At 46.3% G+C, this 16724-nt stretch overlaps 1 protein-coding gene across 3 annotated transcripts in view; it reads left to right on the forward strand.

Moving 5' to 3' along the window:
- The window catches only part of NAV2 (neuron navigator 2), a 710120-nt gene that overhangs the window by 454797 nt on the left and 238599 nt on the right, over window positions 1-16724 (forward strand). For all 3 annotated transcript variants that reach the window (XM_058546129.1, XM_058546130.1, XM_058546128.1), the window contains exon 3: window positions 8142-8194. In XM_058546129.1, the coding sequence (XP_058402112.1) occupies window positions 8142-8194 (53 nt within the window). The remainder of the gene's footprint in view (window positions 1-8141; window positions 8195-16724) is intronic.

The raw sequence follows: 16724 nt of genomic DNA on the forward strand, positions 1-16724 counted from the left end.
GTGCATCTGGAGTCCAGGCACAGCTTAGCTGGGTGCCTCTGTAGGGCTACAGTCAAGGTGTCGGCCAGGGTTGAGTTCTCATCTGGGGGTTGACTGGGGAGGGGGTCGAGCTCACTCAGCCTGTTGGCAGAACTCATTTCCTTGCAGTTACAGGAGTGAGTCCTGATTTCTCGCTGACTGTTGGCTGGAGGCCACCTCAGCTCCTAGAAGCCCCTCTCAGCTCTTTGCCGCATGGGTCTCCCAACATGGCCACTTCAATTGATTTCTTCAGTGCCAGCAAGGGAGAACGTTTGTGGATCAAGTCTGCTAGTAAGACAGAATCTTATATGACACAACATCGTGGGAGTGACATCCCACCGTCTTTGCCATATTCTGTTGGTTAGAAGCAAGTCCTCTGTCCTGCCACGCTAAATGGGAGGGAAGTACAAGGGCTTGAATTTAAGCAGGAATTACTTGGGGGTCACCTTGAAGTCTGTCCACCACACTTCTTCCTTTTCCTCTTCTTCCTCCCATTCTTCATCATCACTCATACCAAGCTTTTTAAAAATTTCTCTCATTTAATTTCCTCAACATCCCTGTGAAGTAGGTGGTATTCAACCCATTTTACAGATGCAGAAACTGAGGCCCAGAGAATCTCAGTAGCCCAGTATCACATGACTAGTCTGCAAGGGGATGCTAACCTGGGTGAGTCTGCTGTTAAAGCTTCTGTTCTTTGCCCTGCTGCATTATCCCCCTCTCAACACAGAGATGCTGAACCCAGTACAAGGCTATACCTTCCTTCACTTCAGTTCAGAAACCATTTATTGTTTGCCAGCATTGTGCTCCTTGCTGGAATAGAGACAAATGTGCAAGGCTTATAACCTTGGAAGAAAGAGTAGCATCTTCTTGGCGAGGTCTTCCTCTAAGAGGTGACTCGCACCTGAGTTGGGTTTTGACCTCCGTGGCCACCGGGTCACGTCAGGCACGTGGGCCTACTCTGGCTGACTCTTGGGGCTGAGCGGAGTGTTTCCAGTGGGAACCCTCTCAGCTTTCAGCACAGGGAGTAAGAGAGAGAGAGTGGGACAGGATGGTACGAGAGGCCTTGCTCTCATCCCAGCTCCATCCCTCCCAACTGTGGGACCTGCAAAAAGGCGTTTAACCTCTGCTGCCTCTGTTTCCCCTCTTTAAACTGGGCACAGCAATGCCTGTTTTGTCTGATCTTGTGGCAGTCTTATGAAATGCAAGGTAGGAATCAAATATGAAATATGTTTGGAAACCGTGAAGTGTTCCTGCATTGCACTTGGTGGCAACTGCCTAGAAGGCTATGTGTAGAAAGATGATGAGGGCTTGGTATCAGTGTTAGAGTGTGTCATGATAGATTAGTTATGTCTGTCATGGGCCCAGAGGAGGCGAATGGTAGCATGTCTGTCGTGAATTGACTAAACATAGTGCTACAGAAATATAAGCTAGCACAATTTGTGTCATTGCTCAGGAGGATGCTTCTCTGAATCTATTCAGATGCCATGAATCTCCCTGGACATTGACTCCTCTGGGCCTGTGCTACTGGACCCTGACTTCAGAGGCTCAAGTTAGTACCAGTGACCCAGGCTACACCTTAAGCCACCAAGTTACTTTCCCTCAGCCCTCCAGGAGAGGCTCGCTCTGCCTGGGGTTTCCCTAACCACGGCCTGATATTGGCATATGGATCTCTACCCCTGGCTGTGCCGGGCTCACCCCTCTGCTCTGGGTGTGGAGACCAGAGGCCCAGAAGATGGGGAGCTGAGAAGTCAACTAAACATAGGAGCCTCCTGTGTGCCTTCTTCCCTGGATTGTCTGTCTGCCAGTTCAGAGCGTTTGATCTCATTGTGTCTTGTGAACACAGATTTCTTGGGGAGGGAGGGGGAGCAGCATTTTCTAACCAGGGTGCTGAACTATTATTAATCAGTTGTACTCTTTACATGTGGAGTCCGTGCTTTCCCCCACACACGTGCCCATTAAAAACTGTAAAAAGATATATTTGTATATGTACATGTATTTAATATTGTATATATATTTATATATGGGTGTCTCTCTCTCTTTATCTGCCCGTCTAAAACTTTCCCAGAATTGGAGTCCTGATGATTCCATTTTGTTCTGGACAGAATTCTAGTGGCTACAGTTGTCTCTGGCTGTTGAGATATACTACCGGCTCTGATACCTTTCCTGGCTCCCCCAGACGGCTGGAGGGACCCTCCTCTATCATTCCACTGGCTGCTGTATTGGGCCTGGGTCTTCTCTAGGCCGGGGTCTGAGGCATCTTCCTTTCTGGGTTCACAGCATTCAGCATGGTGCCTGGCGTGCAGTGATGTTTAAGGAAAGTTGAGAGGATTAGGGATAAGAATTTTATTCACTGCAGCCTCTGCTTCTGTAAGCCTGGGTTGGATTGTTTCCAGCAGGGGGCCTAGATGTTTCCCCTTCTCAGCATTTAGGATTCTTCTGAACATTCCTCTAAACTGTATGTCACACCCTCCTTCTTTTCAGGATTCTTTGCTGCAGCTCTCAAATATAAGGTTTGGAAGGGACTTTTAAAAGCCCCAATCTGGTGCATGAATTGCTTCTGTGAAAAGCAGTCAACAGACTCTTAAATACTTCTTGTGATGAGCAGCTTACTACATCCTTAGGCAGCTAGTTCTAGTGATGGGGAGTTGGAATCCTTCAAAAGTTCTTGTTAGGGCAAAATCTGCCCCCTTCATAGTGTCTCTCTATAAGAGCTTGTTCTACCCTCTAGGGCTACAAGGAACAATCTAATCAGAGATGATCGGAGCATCAAAATAATTGAGGACAGTTGTGGATTATAACCATGCAATAAAATAGGAGTCTACAAGTCTCTACTGATAAATAAACAGGTATATCAATGGAGGAGAAGAGAGGGCTCAGTGGTGCAGGAGAACAGTGACTGATACATGTCAGGAGAGCAACCATGATGGTAAAGATGAGTTAAGGCAAGAATCATCGATGGCTGCTGAATCTCGAGGAGAAAGTTTGAGGAGAAGGAGGCTGTTTGTATGGTCTCAAAGTGTCTCTCCACGGATTGCTCACTAGTTGCAAGGGGAAATACAGCAACCATACACGGGAGAAGCCTGACACCCTGACCCGGTGATCACAATTACCTCACTGGTGAGGGACGGTGGATGTCATGAGCTTCCTGATGTGATACCCTGAGAACACAGCGTCACTTATGTTGAACTCCAGTCGGGGATGGAAAGCCTGAAACTAGTCATGAGGAATCTCAGACAAAACCAAATTGGGGAACATTCTATTAAAAAAAAAAAAAAAGGCAAAAACTGGCCTGTATCATTCAAAAACCTCAGTGTTGTGAAAGACACAGAAAGGCTGTGAAACTGTTCCAGAACAAAGACTAGAGAGACATGACAACTAAATGCACTGCATGGCCCTGGACTGGGGAATAAAATGCTATAAAGGACATTTTTGAGACAATTGACAAAATTGGAATTATATCAATGTTAAATTTTCTGCATTTTATAATTTTACTTCTAGATAATATCCTTGTTCTTTGGAAATACGCACAAAGTATAAGCGACAAAGGACATGGTCCGTGCAGCCTACACTAAAATGATTCAGAAAAAAGTGTGTTCCTATACAGAGAAGGAGGGGAGGGGGAAATGGGAACGGATGGAAGACTGTGGGAATTCTCTGTACTATTCTGTAACTTTGCTGTAAGTTTGAAGTTATTTCAAAATAAAATGTTAAAAAGAAAACACATCTAAATGAAGGCCCAAAACTTGCAGGCAGGGAGATCGTCTCTTTTGAGGGACCACCTCTTTCTAGGCCCAGGGGAAGTAGAGCATGATGATTAGGGACCAGTGGTGCTATGAGATCTGACCCATCATGGGGGCAGGAGCCATCCTGGAAAGTTCCTCGAGGAATTTACCCGTGAGCCAAGACCTCAAACTTGGAATTAGCCAGGTGGGGTTAGCTACGTGAAGCGGTCGGGGAGCTCTTTCCTGGTGGAGGAAGTAGGGTGCAGAAAGGCTGGAGAGTAGAGAGCCAGAGGGCCAACAAGGTGAAATAAGGCAGGGCTACCAGGTTCAGGGCAGGGGATTCTGGGCTGTAGCCTGAGAACAAGGCCAATCGTTGATTAGTTGATTTTCAGGTTGGGGAGGGACATGATCAGATGTGTGACTTGAAGCGAAACCTTCAGTGCTTTTCACAGACTCTGCTTCTAAGTCTTCATGTATCGCAGATAGAGCCTGGGATCGGTTGATCAATCCCAGGAGGTGAGCTTCCTCGATAGTGGGGTTGCCTGGGGCCCACGCTTGTCCGTGTTTGCCTTCGGCCCGTTAGGCAGAGAGGGACCTTTTGCTGCTGCCTTTCAATGCTCTTGCTTTAGTGAGTGAGGGTCAGGTCTCTGTGTTCAACCTCTTATTAGTGTGATTATCTTCTTGAGTCCTGAGCTGCCCGAAGCCGGCACTTGCCTGCCAGTGCGTCAACGTGCCATCTCTGTGAGTTATTGGAGAGGTTTACGAGGCCAGGATGAACAGCATGAATCAAGAGGGAGAGACAGGCCTCCCTCCTCCTGCTTCCATCACTGTAACTCAGGGAGGATGCCAGAAGGAGCTGGAGTGAGGGAAGGAGGGAAGGGAGAGGGGAGAGACCAAAGAGGAGAGGGAGAAGGAAGGAAACAGGGTGAACAAGAGAGGATTGGAGAGAAGGAGGAGGTGAAGACGGAGGGGAGATGTCCCCTCTGATAGAGGTGAAGAGAACTGAGAACAGCTTATTTTCCAACGCCCTGAGCACAGCTAGGAAATTCACACGTCACATAGGACTGTACCTTCTTTCCACCGATGACCTGCTACCATTGTGTGACCTTGGGTGAGTCATCTGCCTTTCTGGGCAGCTGGTTTCTCTCTCTTCCCATTGGCAGGGCTGCCAACTGCCCCGTGCACGTGCAGAGATGCTATGCGTAGGTGCGTGTGCTGTTGACATGCTCTGAACCCGTCAGAGGAGGTCTTTTGGAAAGTAATGAGTTTGATGCTGCTGCTCTTATTTAAAAAGTGCACTGATGCTCTGCAGTTACTAACTTGTCACCTTGTATGCAGACAGGTTACTGCGTTAGTGGGCTAAGGAACATGCTGGAGTAAATAAATTACCATTGGCACTTAGTCACAATTGAGGACTTTGAGGACAAATGCCTTTGCTTCTTTGGTTATCTGTTTTGAGGCTGTAGCCAAAGACCCCCTACCCTGAGTTAATAAATTCAGCTCTAAAAATCAAGCTCTTCTTCCTTCTTACCAGCAGAATTAGAGCTGCTATTATCACTTTAAGTATTTATGACAACCATAGGGATTCTTGGGAATTTAAGTAAAGGAGAAGTATTTAAATTACATGAAATTGGGAACAAGGAGGTCTGAGACTTGTTTAGCATTTTTATTAAGCACTTATTTTGAGTTTGGGCTTCGTCGTTTGATTGAACTCTTCCTGTGTGTTCTTTAGAGTGGTCATAAATAGGCTCCGCCCCACTGGTTTATTTTGAATGTTCTAAAATAGCAGCATTAGGCTCATTGGAGCTGTGATATTTGAATTCAAGGAGCACCTGACTGTGGTTTAGGTGACAGATTATGAAAAGGAATTAGAGGAGTAGTTAGAGCAAGCCCTTTGGTTGCATTTATCTAGATAGTATATGAGGAATCTTTAATTTCTTGGGATCGCAGTTATTCATCCTTCACTTTAATGAGCACTAATGACCAAATGCTGAACCAGGTATTGATAGAATCCAATGACTTATGACTTGAGACATCGTAAGTATCCAATTGGAAGACACCTTGAGTGGCCTTGATTCTCAAAAGCCACATATTTTTTCTCCAGTATTGGATATCAAAATCCAAGGTCAGAGTGCATGCCTGGCGTAATTACCCCTCCTGAAGGAGTGCCGTTTGTCAAGGATCCTCTTCTTTTTTTCCATCTTCAGTTTGTACATCTATATTTACAAGTGAAAGGACGGCTGCCTCCAAATTGGCAGTAAAACTTGGATTCTTTGAAATGTTCCGAATACTCATTCCTTAGTTCCACTCAACAAATATTTACTGAGTGAGTACTGTGTCAGGCACTGTCCTAAGCCCTGGGGTTACAGTGGAAACAAAGCAGATAGAAATCCGTGTTCTTGTGGAGTTTACGTGCTAGTGATGTATTCTGGCTAAGTGTGTTTTCTGGTGAACTTAGGAACAAATATCCGTGAGTCGTCCCATTCATTGGGCGTGTTTTATGTGTTTTTTAAAGGCTTCATGGCACCTCTTTTGGGAGTAGGGGAAGCAGGGGGAAGAGGCATTTTAGGAATAAAAGGCCTGTCCTAGTGCTCTTATGGGTTGAGAAAACTCAACGGGACTCTGAAAATTGAGATCTTCCCTGGTGGGTCGTAAGCCTGAATATCTATTACTTTTGTTGAATTCTAAACAAGACGTAGACTGGGCTGAATGTACACTAATCAGGCTGTCTCATGCTAATTAGATTTTCAAACAATTTCTTGCCACGATCTTGCTTTCTTCTTTTCCACTTCTCAAGGCGGAAACGCTGGAGAAAAAATAAACCCAATTGAGGTAACATGAGGTATATTTAGGTCCAGGTGTTCAGATGTCTTAGAGGCGTGGGGCACTTTAACTCTGTTACCCTTTCCGGATAGTTTTTAATGTCCTTTCTCTTCATGGAAGTTTTAGGCATCACAGTCATTAAAATCTGACGCGATGTACTGTTTTGGAATTCAATTTTGCCAGCTCTCATTGAGCCCTAAGGATACAAACGAGCAAAACAAAATCTCCACATCTGCCACCTCTCACAGCATAGCTGGGGGAGGCAAGAGAAGGAGTTCCACATTAGGTGATTAGGGGCAAAGTAGAGGTAGGTCCAGGATGCTGAGAGAACAGAGACCTGAGCGGGCCTCATCCTTCTGGGGGTGGGGCATGGGACTGGGCTGGAAGCTTATAAAGGCTTCGCAGAGGAGGCAAATCCTTAGTTCTTTACTGTGGAGTCCTAGCTGAGTTTTTGGGCTTAACTCAGATGGAGACATCAAAAAGGAAATTTTTATTTTATGTATTTTACATAGATGATAAGAATATACATTATTGGATTAATGATGGCTACCATTTATAGAACACTTACTGTATGGTAGGCACTGTGCTAAATAAGCATTTTACTGGCAGCATATAATCTTATTCTCCCAGTTCTTCCTGTGGAGTAGGTAATATTAGCTCCATTTTATGGATGAGGAAACGGTAGCCCAGAGAGATTGAGTGACATGGCTAAGATCACATAGTAAAGAAATCGTGGAGCTGGGATTCATGCTGGGGTATCTTTGCCTGCAAAGCCAGTGCCCTACCCTCTCCATATCCTGCCTTTTTGTGGGGCTGCAGTCGCCAACTCAGCCCCTCCATAGAGACCTTGAGCTGCGTTGTGCAAGGTCCCTTCATACTTCACCGTGGGAAGCTGGGCCTTTCTTCCCTGTTGATGATGTTTGATTTCCAGTTAATTCAGTGCATCCTCTTTCTTTCACTCCTCTAAATAGCTAGGTGCTATTATGACTTCAGGAAGGTGTTCCAGATCTAATTTGAACTTGCTGTGTGGCCTTGCATGAGCCGTTTTTAAGTCTCTCTCTCTCATTTTCTCTGTTTGCCACCACTTTGGGAATAGGGTTATTAGTAATCCTATTAGTGTTAAGCAATGTGAGTATTTCAGGCTAAAGGTGGGGTGTGATGCTATCTTCTGTGGCTTTTGTCCCCAGGAGTGAGTGTGGCTGGACTGATCCATCTGAACCACCCCATCTTTTGTGGGGAATTTGCAGTTGCCCAAGAGCCTGAAGGGCAGTCACAGCTCAGTCTCTTTCCCAGTCTCCAGACATTTCCACCATGCCCCATCACTCCAAGACTGTCGTCAATGCAGTTGTCTCTGCTTCAGATGACGACGACCTTGCCCCAGCTGTCCCTGGAGGACGGTGGCTCGATGAGTAAGTCCTGAAGCTTGCTAGATGCGGCTCAGTATTTCACATGCCTGCGTTGATTGGACAAACCCCAGCATGGGCCTTAGGCCTTGGTTGGCCTCCAGGGTCCTGGACATCACTACTCAAAGTGTCTGTGCTGATTATTTATTCTTCTGACTTGTGTTTTCTTTTTCAGCGAATGAAAAGATTGAAGACATCAATGGCTGTCCGAAGAACAGATCGCAAATGGTAAGTGGTACACGGGATAGGGAGTGTTGGTGTTCTGTTAGTAAGCCCTACCTCTAAATGATATTGACCATCTTGAAAACATTCACACCACCAGCTTTACTCTAGGGGATTATATTAATAAACTAACAGCCATTTCCAAGTAGCCGTGGTCTGCTTCTCTGACATTTGTTGGCATTTACTGAAAAATGGTTGTGATTTTTACGTAGATTGTGAGACAGCGAAAATGAAATATTGTCCTTGCTCTTAGAAACAAATTATGCAGAACTGGTGCAAATATACACTTGTTTAGAACTCAGGCTGTTCTGACTCATTCTGCTTCCTCAGAGACCCACAGCGATTTGTTCCTGCACGGTGCTGGGGCACAGAGGAGGGGAGAGTATCTTACTGTTCAGGAATTGGAGCATGTGGGCTGACTGCCTTTAGAGGTTGGAATGATGTGAAATCAGAACTGTGACAGGAAATGTGAAATGTATGATTGTATCCAGACCATTCCCAACGTCACCTTGACAAGTGATATTCCCTCTGGTGTGATGTGCTTAAGCTCTGATATTACAGCTTTAAAAAAAAACAACCAAAAACGAATCTTTTAAAATCTATACTTGTTGCATGTCCTGCACATAAACTTTGAATTAAAATTCATGATCACTGTTGAGTTCAGAAAACATTAAATTGTGATGCTCTGGGTGCTTAGCTTTTCCCTTCTAAACGGTTGTCAAACATGAATATTTACACAGAGAATGTTTATTATCAGAGTCTCTTAAGATGATGCTAACACCTGTTTAGAACACGAAGGTGGGAACTTAAGGACAACTATTTTTTCTGGACATTAATTTGCTTCCAGGAATCTAAAAAAGGGCATAATTTGTTTTTCTAACCTCACCCCACTCCCTTGGAGAAGGCACCATTTGACAGTCTCATTCCAGAATACTCCAAAGTGATTGGCATTCCTCCGGTTAGCTGTTTAATTTTCTGAATTGTTTGTTATCCCAGTGAGTTGGATAGAGAGCCTTTTCAGGCAACTGCTTTTCATGCACAAAAAGTTTTTTATTATAAGGAGCAGTGAGTATGTGTGTGGGGAGGCAATCATTTTTCAGTGTACATTCTGAAACAAATTTCTCTCTTTTTGTTGTTCTACTGGAGATTGTTTCTTTCTGTTTGATCCAGAGAACGACCGCTCCTTACGTAGGAAAGTCCCCATGCTGACATCTCATGGCTGCTGTGACTTTTGGAAAAGCTTGGCGGCTATTTTTGCTAGAGCTACTGCAGCTGTCTAGTGTATTAATAATTGAGAAAATTTGGAAGATAGAAGACTTAATTTTAGTGCAAGCATTTTACACATGCAATCATATCTTCACATGAAAGAGATGCAGTATTTCCCCCTGGGATGGATATTGATGAATTTGTCCCAGCCCATTCTAACGCATATGTAGAACTGACACTGGAAGGTACTGAACCTTTTATTCTATTTGGTGCATTCTATTGTCTGTGCCTTCTGTTGGAGGTGTTGTTGTCAAAGTCCACTTTCAAGCTTATAATATAATATCATCACCTCGGATTCTTCTATGCAAATTTAGTTCCATGTGCAAATATGTTATTTATAAATGCTACCATAGCACCAATGCAATTTTTGTGGTTTCTCCATAACTCTTTCAGCTGCGGAGGTATTGGTTTTTTTCCATGGACTGTGTTTTTTTTAGAACACAGGATTATAAAATCCTATAATTGTCTGTGATAATTAGTTCCAGCTTAGAGGCGAGGACTCAGACATGGTCTGGTGGTAAATGTAGCAGAGAATAGTTCAGCATGCAGGATGTGGGTCTAGGAAAATGTAGGAACCTCCACCAGTCATTCCATTTGTAGGAAATGAGAAAGATGATGATAAGGACAACAGGGCCATTGTCCTTTCCTCTATATCATGAAACAATGACAAGTCCATAAGGCAGAACTTGCCTAGGGCACACAGGAAGTGCTTCTTACAGAGGAGCATGGGTGTTGTTCTAGCTAATAGGACACCTGTGTGTGTGTGTGCTTGCACATATACAAAGTTGAAGCATTTCTCATGGGAAGCATAATTTTGGAATATGGCATAGTGGATGAGCCATCATTTCTAGATTCCTACAAGTTTAAACTCCCAGTTAGGCTTTATTTAGGGCGGCCAACAGTAAAGATTTGTTGTTGTTGCTTGCTAAACATCCCCTGTTTGGAGGACACCAGAGGGGAAGGTATATGGAGAGCCCGATGTTGGCAGGAGGAAGGTGACGCACAATGAGGTGAGAACTTGGGGAGTGCACGTGTTGGGAAGGGATCTGACTCCCTTGAAAACCGTCAGCAGAGTCAGTGTGCTCACTCCCTAAACAGCATCTTCATGGCCCTTTCATTGAGGAGACAGAGAAGAGCAACTTGGTTTCAGAGCAGGAGGAATGAGTGCTATTCCAGTTTACCAGGGGCAAATTCATTTCATCAGCTAATTGGTGGGTGGGAACATGAGCTTTGAATTTGTAGGTAGGAGGCACAAGCCCTTCACCTGGAAGAGGTGAAGAGGGCATCTCTTCCTCCTTCCCACCCCTCACTTGTCCTCCTCCTGACCCCCCAGGCTGCCCTGGAGTTGCATTCTCTAACTCCTGCACTCCAGGCTCTGCTTCAGGTCCTGCTCTCCTCCCAGAGGATGGGGAAGTGAAATCAGGCACCTGTGGCACATGGACCAGAAAATTCCAGGGGCATTGATGCACAAACATGGGCATGGCATTTCGTACTTTAGCTGTCAATCAGCATACATTCACAGCCAACTAATGCCAGCTGGGCACAGGGCAAGGCCAAATGAATACACAGGTGAACAAGATGTGATCCCTGCCCTCAAGGACCTCAGTGATGAGTGGGCCGGAGACCAGAGGACAATTAGAACAATAGAACAGAGCAGCTGCTCCCACAGACATCTGTGCTTGCACAGTGGGAGCCCATTCCACCCCAGAGCAAGGGAAGGTTTAAGAATAACTTCTAAGAGTGAGTCTTGAAAGTCAAGAGGGTTCACCACAGGGGAATGGTGGGTGGAAGAGGGTTTCCATTTCTGGAGAATGTTTACCTGAGGATGTCATGGACCGACCTGCAGAGGGAGGTTTTCCAACATTTGTTCATTGATCTACCGAAGTGCTGTGAGCTGTGTCTAGTGAGACTCTTCTGGCCTCTGAGCACTGTCAGCCCTTTTGCCCTGTTGTCTCTGAGGTGACGGGTGGGGCATGGAAGAGCCCAGAGTACAATAGACCCCATGGGCATGATGGTCTTTTCAGACCTGGGACAAGTCTTCATTCATTGTTCCTCTGCCGGTGACGCATTTTGTTGAGCAACCCCCATTGGACACTGGAGCAAAGTTTCTAAAGGAAAATAACCACGGTCATCAGCTCCTGTGGATGGAAGTTCAACCATAGGATCTGAGAAATAAAATGCTACCTGGTGGAAAATGGTGGTTAGTATATTTAATATCAGCACCAACATGTGTCTGCACGGTGCTTTAAGGTTTACGAGCACTTTTGCACTCATGAGCACATTTGATCCTCCTGCCTGTGCTGTGGATCTGCATGACACTCCCATCTTTCCTGTGGAGGCACAGAGGTGCTGGGTAGTGGAGGACTGTCCCCAGGGGGAGGCAGATCCCGGACCATCAGCATCTACCGTAACCCTCTCACGGCCCTTGTAATATGGGACTGTGACTGTGACCGAAATGCAGACAGGTGGCAGTGACGTCCATTTCCCTAGCCAGCCTGTCCTCAGCTTGTGTTTAGGAGTCCTTTGCCCTGTTTCAGTCTGACCCAGATACTTTTGGGGCCAAATCCTTGGAGATGGAGCTGTACAGACAATACTCCCTGACCCCACCACCAAATCCGTCCATTTGGCCCTTAAATAAGTTTGTGTATATGCGTCAGAGCGAGTTAAAATGTTTTGTCTGTTTAGCATTGCCATGGCAACCTAGGGGCATCTTTTTGGCTTTCAAGTGTTGTGTTGAGCAGAGTTATGTGTTAGTTTGGAAGGAGAAACATTGCTTGGGGCTCGGCCAGTGGGCGCTGGGGCTGTCCCCGCCTCTGCCGCCTCCTTGCTCCTTGAACTCACTGTACTCCAGGATCCGAGACAGTGGTTCACTTGGAAGCCTAGGAATGGCTGCCGCAGGGGGTGGTTTTCTTTTTTAATCATCATTATTTTAAGCGGCTTGGCTTTCTGTTGTTGATGAGAAATGCAAATTTGGCGAGGTCTGCTTGCCTTCAGCAGGAAGCCCCAGGCCTGTTTTCCACTGGGACTGGCCTGGGGGCATCTGGGGCCTCCCAGCACAGCCGCCTGCCTCCTCCTGGGCTCTCAGGGAGTCCTCCTGCCTTCTTCCCTTACTGCATCTAGACTGAGGGCTGGCCGGGGCTGGGGAAGCAGACGGGCCAAGTTGGAGTGTGTTCTTCGCTGGTTTGTGGCCTTGAGCTAATGATTTAACCTTTTGAACCCTCCATTTCCTGTCCTGTAAAGTGGGTTGGTGATAATATATACCTCATAAAGTTTTTGTGAGGACCAGTGAGGCAATGAAGGTGGTAATAACGGGTAATAACAGTAAGTAAAATGATAAAATGGAACTGAAGGCTGTGGTGTGTTTTCCTTGTGCCCAGCGCCCATCTAAGTGCTTCACTAGTACCCTCTTAGTTCCCTTCCCAGCAGCCTTCGAGGCAAAGGAGCTTATCCCCGTGCTCCTAGTATATGATCAGCACTCAGTACACGGCAGCTTCTATGATGACGATGATTTGTTTTAACAGTTGTTCATGTGTCTGGGGACATGGAACCTTTTGGAAATCTGAGAAAAGCTACCAGCCCTCTCCTTCCCAGATTGCACATTCTCCAGAATTTTGCATACAGCCCGAGCAGGTCGTGGAGCCCAGAGGCTGGCCCCTGTGCCCCCTGGGGCTCCATAGACACCAAGCTCAGTGCCCCGGCTGCTGAGGGCACAGCTCTGCTCCTCACCCTTTCAGGGGCCCCTGTGGAAAATGCCAGCACCCAGGTTCCCAAGACAATAGGAGCTTGCACTTAGACACAGAGAAGGACAGGGCAGTGGTTTTCAGTAGAGTGAATAGAGCTCCTCTTCTTCCCCAGATAAAATCTTATGTGGGACCCCACACGTGAAAGCGATAACAGCTACTTGCTGCTTTAAGGAGGAATAGGCAGCCCGGAGCAGGGCAGTCTTAGCCTCTCCTTCTCACCTGCCCCTCCCCTTCCCACTGTCACCGCTGCACCTGAAGTCCTGGTTCAGAGGCCAGCACCTGTAAAGACAAGGTGAGGAAGCCTAGGATCTCAGACCTGGGCATCAGGTTCCAGCTCTGCTCCTGGGGCCAGCCTTCCTTCCTGTGGTCCTCCTAAGTCTCCTCTCTGAAAAGAGAGAATCAGACTAAGGCTTCCTTTTCGCCTCTGACCTCTGGAGGTTGCAGAGCATCATGGCTAAGAGCGTGGGCTCTGAAAGCCGACTGCTTGTGACCCAGGGCATGTTCCTTGGCCTCTTGGGCAACCAGCTTCCGTAACAGGGATAGTAATGGTACCTGCCTCACCGGTTGTTTTAAGGCTTACTTGAGAAAGTCTGTATGAAGTGCTTGCCCAGTGCTGGGCACAGAGGAAGCACCCAGGAGATGTTAGCTCTTAATAGAATGATGATTTTTCAAGATACCTAAGTATTTATTAAGAAATAGACGTCAGGGCAATCATTGTTTCTGTTTTGCACATGGAGACTGAGGCTTTAAAAGGTCATTTTTTGCCCCAGATTACTCACCTAGGAGGCAGAGTTGGAGCTCAAACCCAAATCTGTCTAGTTTAAGAGGCTGTTATGAAAATGTTCATAACATTCATGAAATGTTCATGAAAATGTGACAACTTTCACTTGTGGGAAAGAGAAGGGGTGTGACAAAAATAGCGTCTACCTCACCAATCCCTGTTCTCCTTATTTTTCGTTTGTGGATGCAGCAGAATCAGCTGAGAGTTAGCGAGAAGGGAGGAGGTTGAGTATTTCTGGCAAGGGCCTGAGTTGACCTATTGATGGGAACGCAAGAGCTAAAAGGGGGCAGGTACCCCTAGTGAAAGGCGGCCTCTGGAGATGGCCGCCAAGAGCCCTGGCGCCAGGTACCTCCAACGGCGCTCTCCACAGAGCTTCCTGGGCCAGGGGCAGGCCATCTGCAACAGGATCGGGTTTCCAGCCCCCGTGACTTGGAGCCCTCCCAGCAGCTGCCAGAAAGCCGGCCACATGCCTGGGGAGTGTCTGAGTTCCTTGGGCAGCTGAGTTGCCTCTTTCCTGGGCCCCTGGGCCTATTTTTACACGGCCTTAAGGACACACATGTTACAGAACCAAGAAGGAATGAAGACAAGTCCATGGGCCACTTAGAATTGAGAACAAAGTGGAAAGAGTCCAGGGCCGAGATCAGCAGAAAGCATGCAGTGCTTCCCACTCAAGTGGCTCATCCAATGTCACTGCTTAGGTTTTGGCCAGCCTTCTCTTTCAAAGATGGTGGCAACCTTCATGTCTGTCTCTATCTGTTTGGTTGTGCCTCTGTTTAAAACCATCCTTGGCTCCCAATTTACCTCTCCGTACTCTTGAGCATACAGTAGACGGTAACTAGACCTTCACAGTCTAGTTACCGTCATCTCCTGCCACATGGCCACTCATATTTATACCCCACACAGACTGGAACTTGGGGGGCCATGTACTCTCATGCCTTTGTGCTTGGATGCATGCTATCCAGCCTGCTGGGAAGACCTGATGATTGTCCCACCTGGGTAGTATGATGTTTAATCTTCGGTCAACTGTTACCTCAAGTAGTTGAGATAATTCAGTGCCTGTTGTCTTTGTGCCCAGGTGTCCTGTACCTGCATTTCTCCTAACACACCGTCCTGTGGCTGTCCTTTGAATTGTTTTCTTGACACAGATGCCATGTCTTTCACCTGCGTATCCTAAGCACCCATCACTTAGATGACTGGCATCTAGTAGGTGTTTAATAAATGGTGGATGGATGTACGGATGGGTGGAAAGACCAAGGGGGGTTTTGTCCCCTCCCTCACATGGCCTTGTCCATTGGCTAGAGGATTGTGATGTACCGTTATTCTCATATTATCTACAGCTGAACAGTGATTCCAGCACTGGGTGTTAACTTGGAAGTTCTTTATGGGATTTAAGAAATGTATATTCTAGGCCCGGCCCCGTGGCTTAGCGGTTAAGTGCGCGCGCTCCGCTACTGGCGGCCCAGGGTTCGGATCCCCGGGCGCGCACCGATGCACCGCTTCTCCGGCCATGCTGAGGCCACGTCCCACATACAGCAACTAGAAGGATGTGCAACTATGACATACAACTATCTACTGGGGCTTTGGGGGGGAAAAAAAAAGAAATGTATATTCTAGATCACTAAATCACTATTCTAGAAGGATCTTTCCTTTTCCACTTCTTTCCTCTTTGGTTTATCCAGAGGACCCAAATAGGACACTGCAGTTAATTTTTAGTTTATTAAGTTCTTTTATGTTGCTTCAGGTAAGCGTTTTTAGGTATCCTTATAACTACCAGATATTGTTAACATTGATAATAAAAATGATAAGAATAAAGCACTGTTCTAAGTGCTTTACATATTTTAACTCACTTTACTCTCATAACAACCCTATGGGATGAGCAGTGTATTCTGTTCATTCCATGTAAGGGTCTGGAGGACCTAGATGCTGATCCCATTTGCTGTGCTCTGCCAGGGGCCGAAGGTGAGTTGTGATCAAGAACCTCTCATCTTGTCCCCTCATGCTGTCGAGCCTAGAGTTGTTGCCTTTGTCCCTGTTCTGTCAAGTGTCTTTATATAAGAATAATAGCAAACACTTACCATATATACTTATAGCTGGACCATGTTTCAAACACTTTATCTGCATTAACTGATTTTATCTTCGTAAAACCCTATGAGAGCAGATACCTTTATTCCCATTTCACAGAAAAGGAAACTGAGATGGAGGTTTAGTAATTTGTCTGAGGTCACATAGCTAATAAGTGACAAGCTGGGGTTTGAAGCCTAGCTCTAGTGTCCATTCCCTTAACTGTTAAGCTATTCTACATATAAGGATACCAACTGAAGACGATAAAAAGATGGACATGGAGGTACAAAAATGACATTTGTAATGCTCGGCCCTCGTGTAGGTAAGGGCAGAGCCCCATGGGGAGGCGTTCCATCATGGGAAGGAGATTTGGGATGGAGAAAAATAAGCATGGACTCTGGAATCAGGCAGACCTGGGTCTCATATTGGGCATGTGTGCTGGGCACGTCACTGAATCTGGGTCTTTTTCCTCATCTGTGAAAGGGGGATAATAATGGAAGCTGCCTCCTTGGGCCATTGCAAGGGATGAATGAGAGATGGCAAAAAAAACACCTTGCGTCATCCTGGCTCATGGAGAGCACATTAGATGGCTGTTCCTTCCTTGCTTACAAGTCACATGTATCCTATCTACTGACTTGTGCATTAGAAGGTTTTTTCATACTCATGAAGGAGGCACCCAGTGTGC

This window comes from Diceros bicornis, chromosome 7 (genome assembly GCF_020826845.1).
Source record: "Diceros bicornis minor isolate mBicDic1 chromosome 7, mDicBic1.mat.cur, whole genome shotgun sequence".
Classification (NCBI taxonomy): domain Eukaryota; kingdom Metazoa; phylum Chordata; class Mammalia; order Perissodactyla; family Rhinocerotidae; genus Diceros; species Diceros bicornis.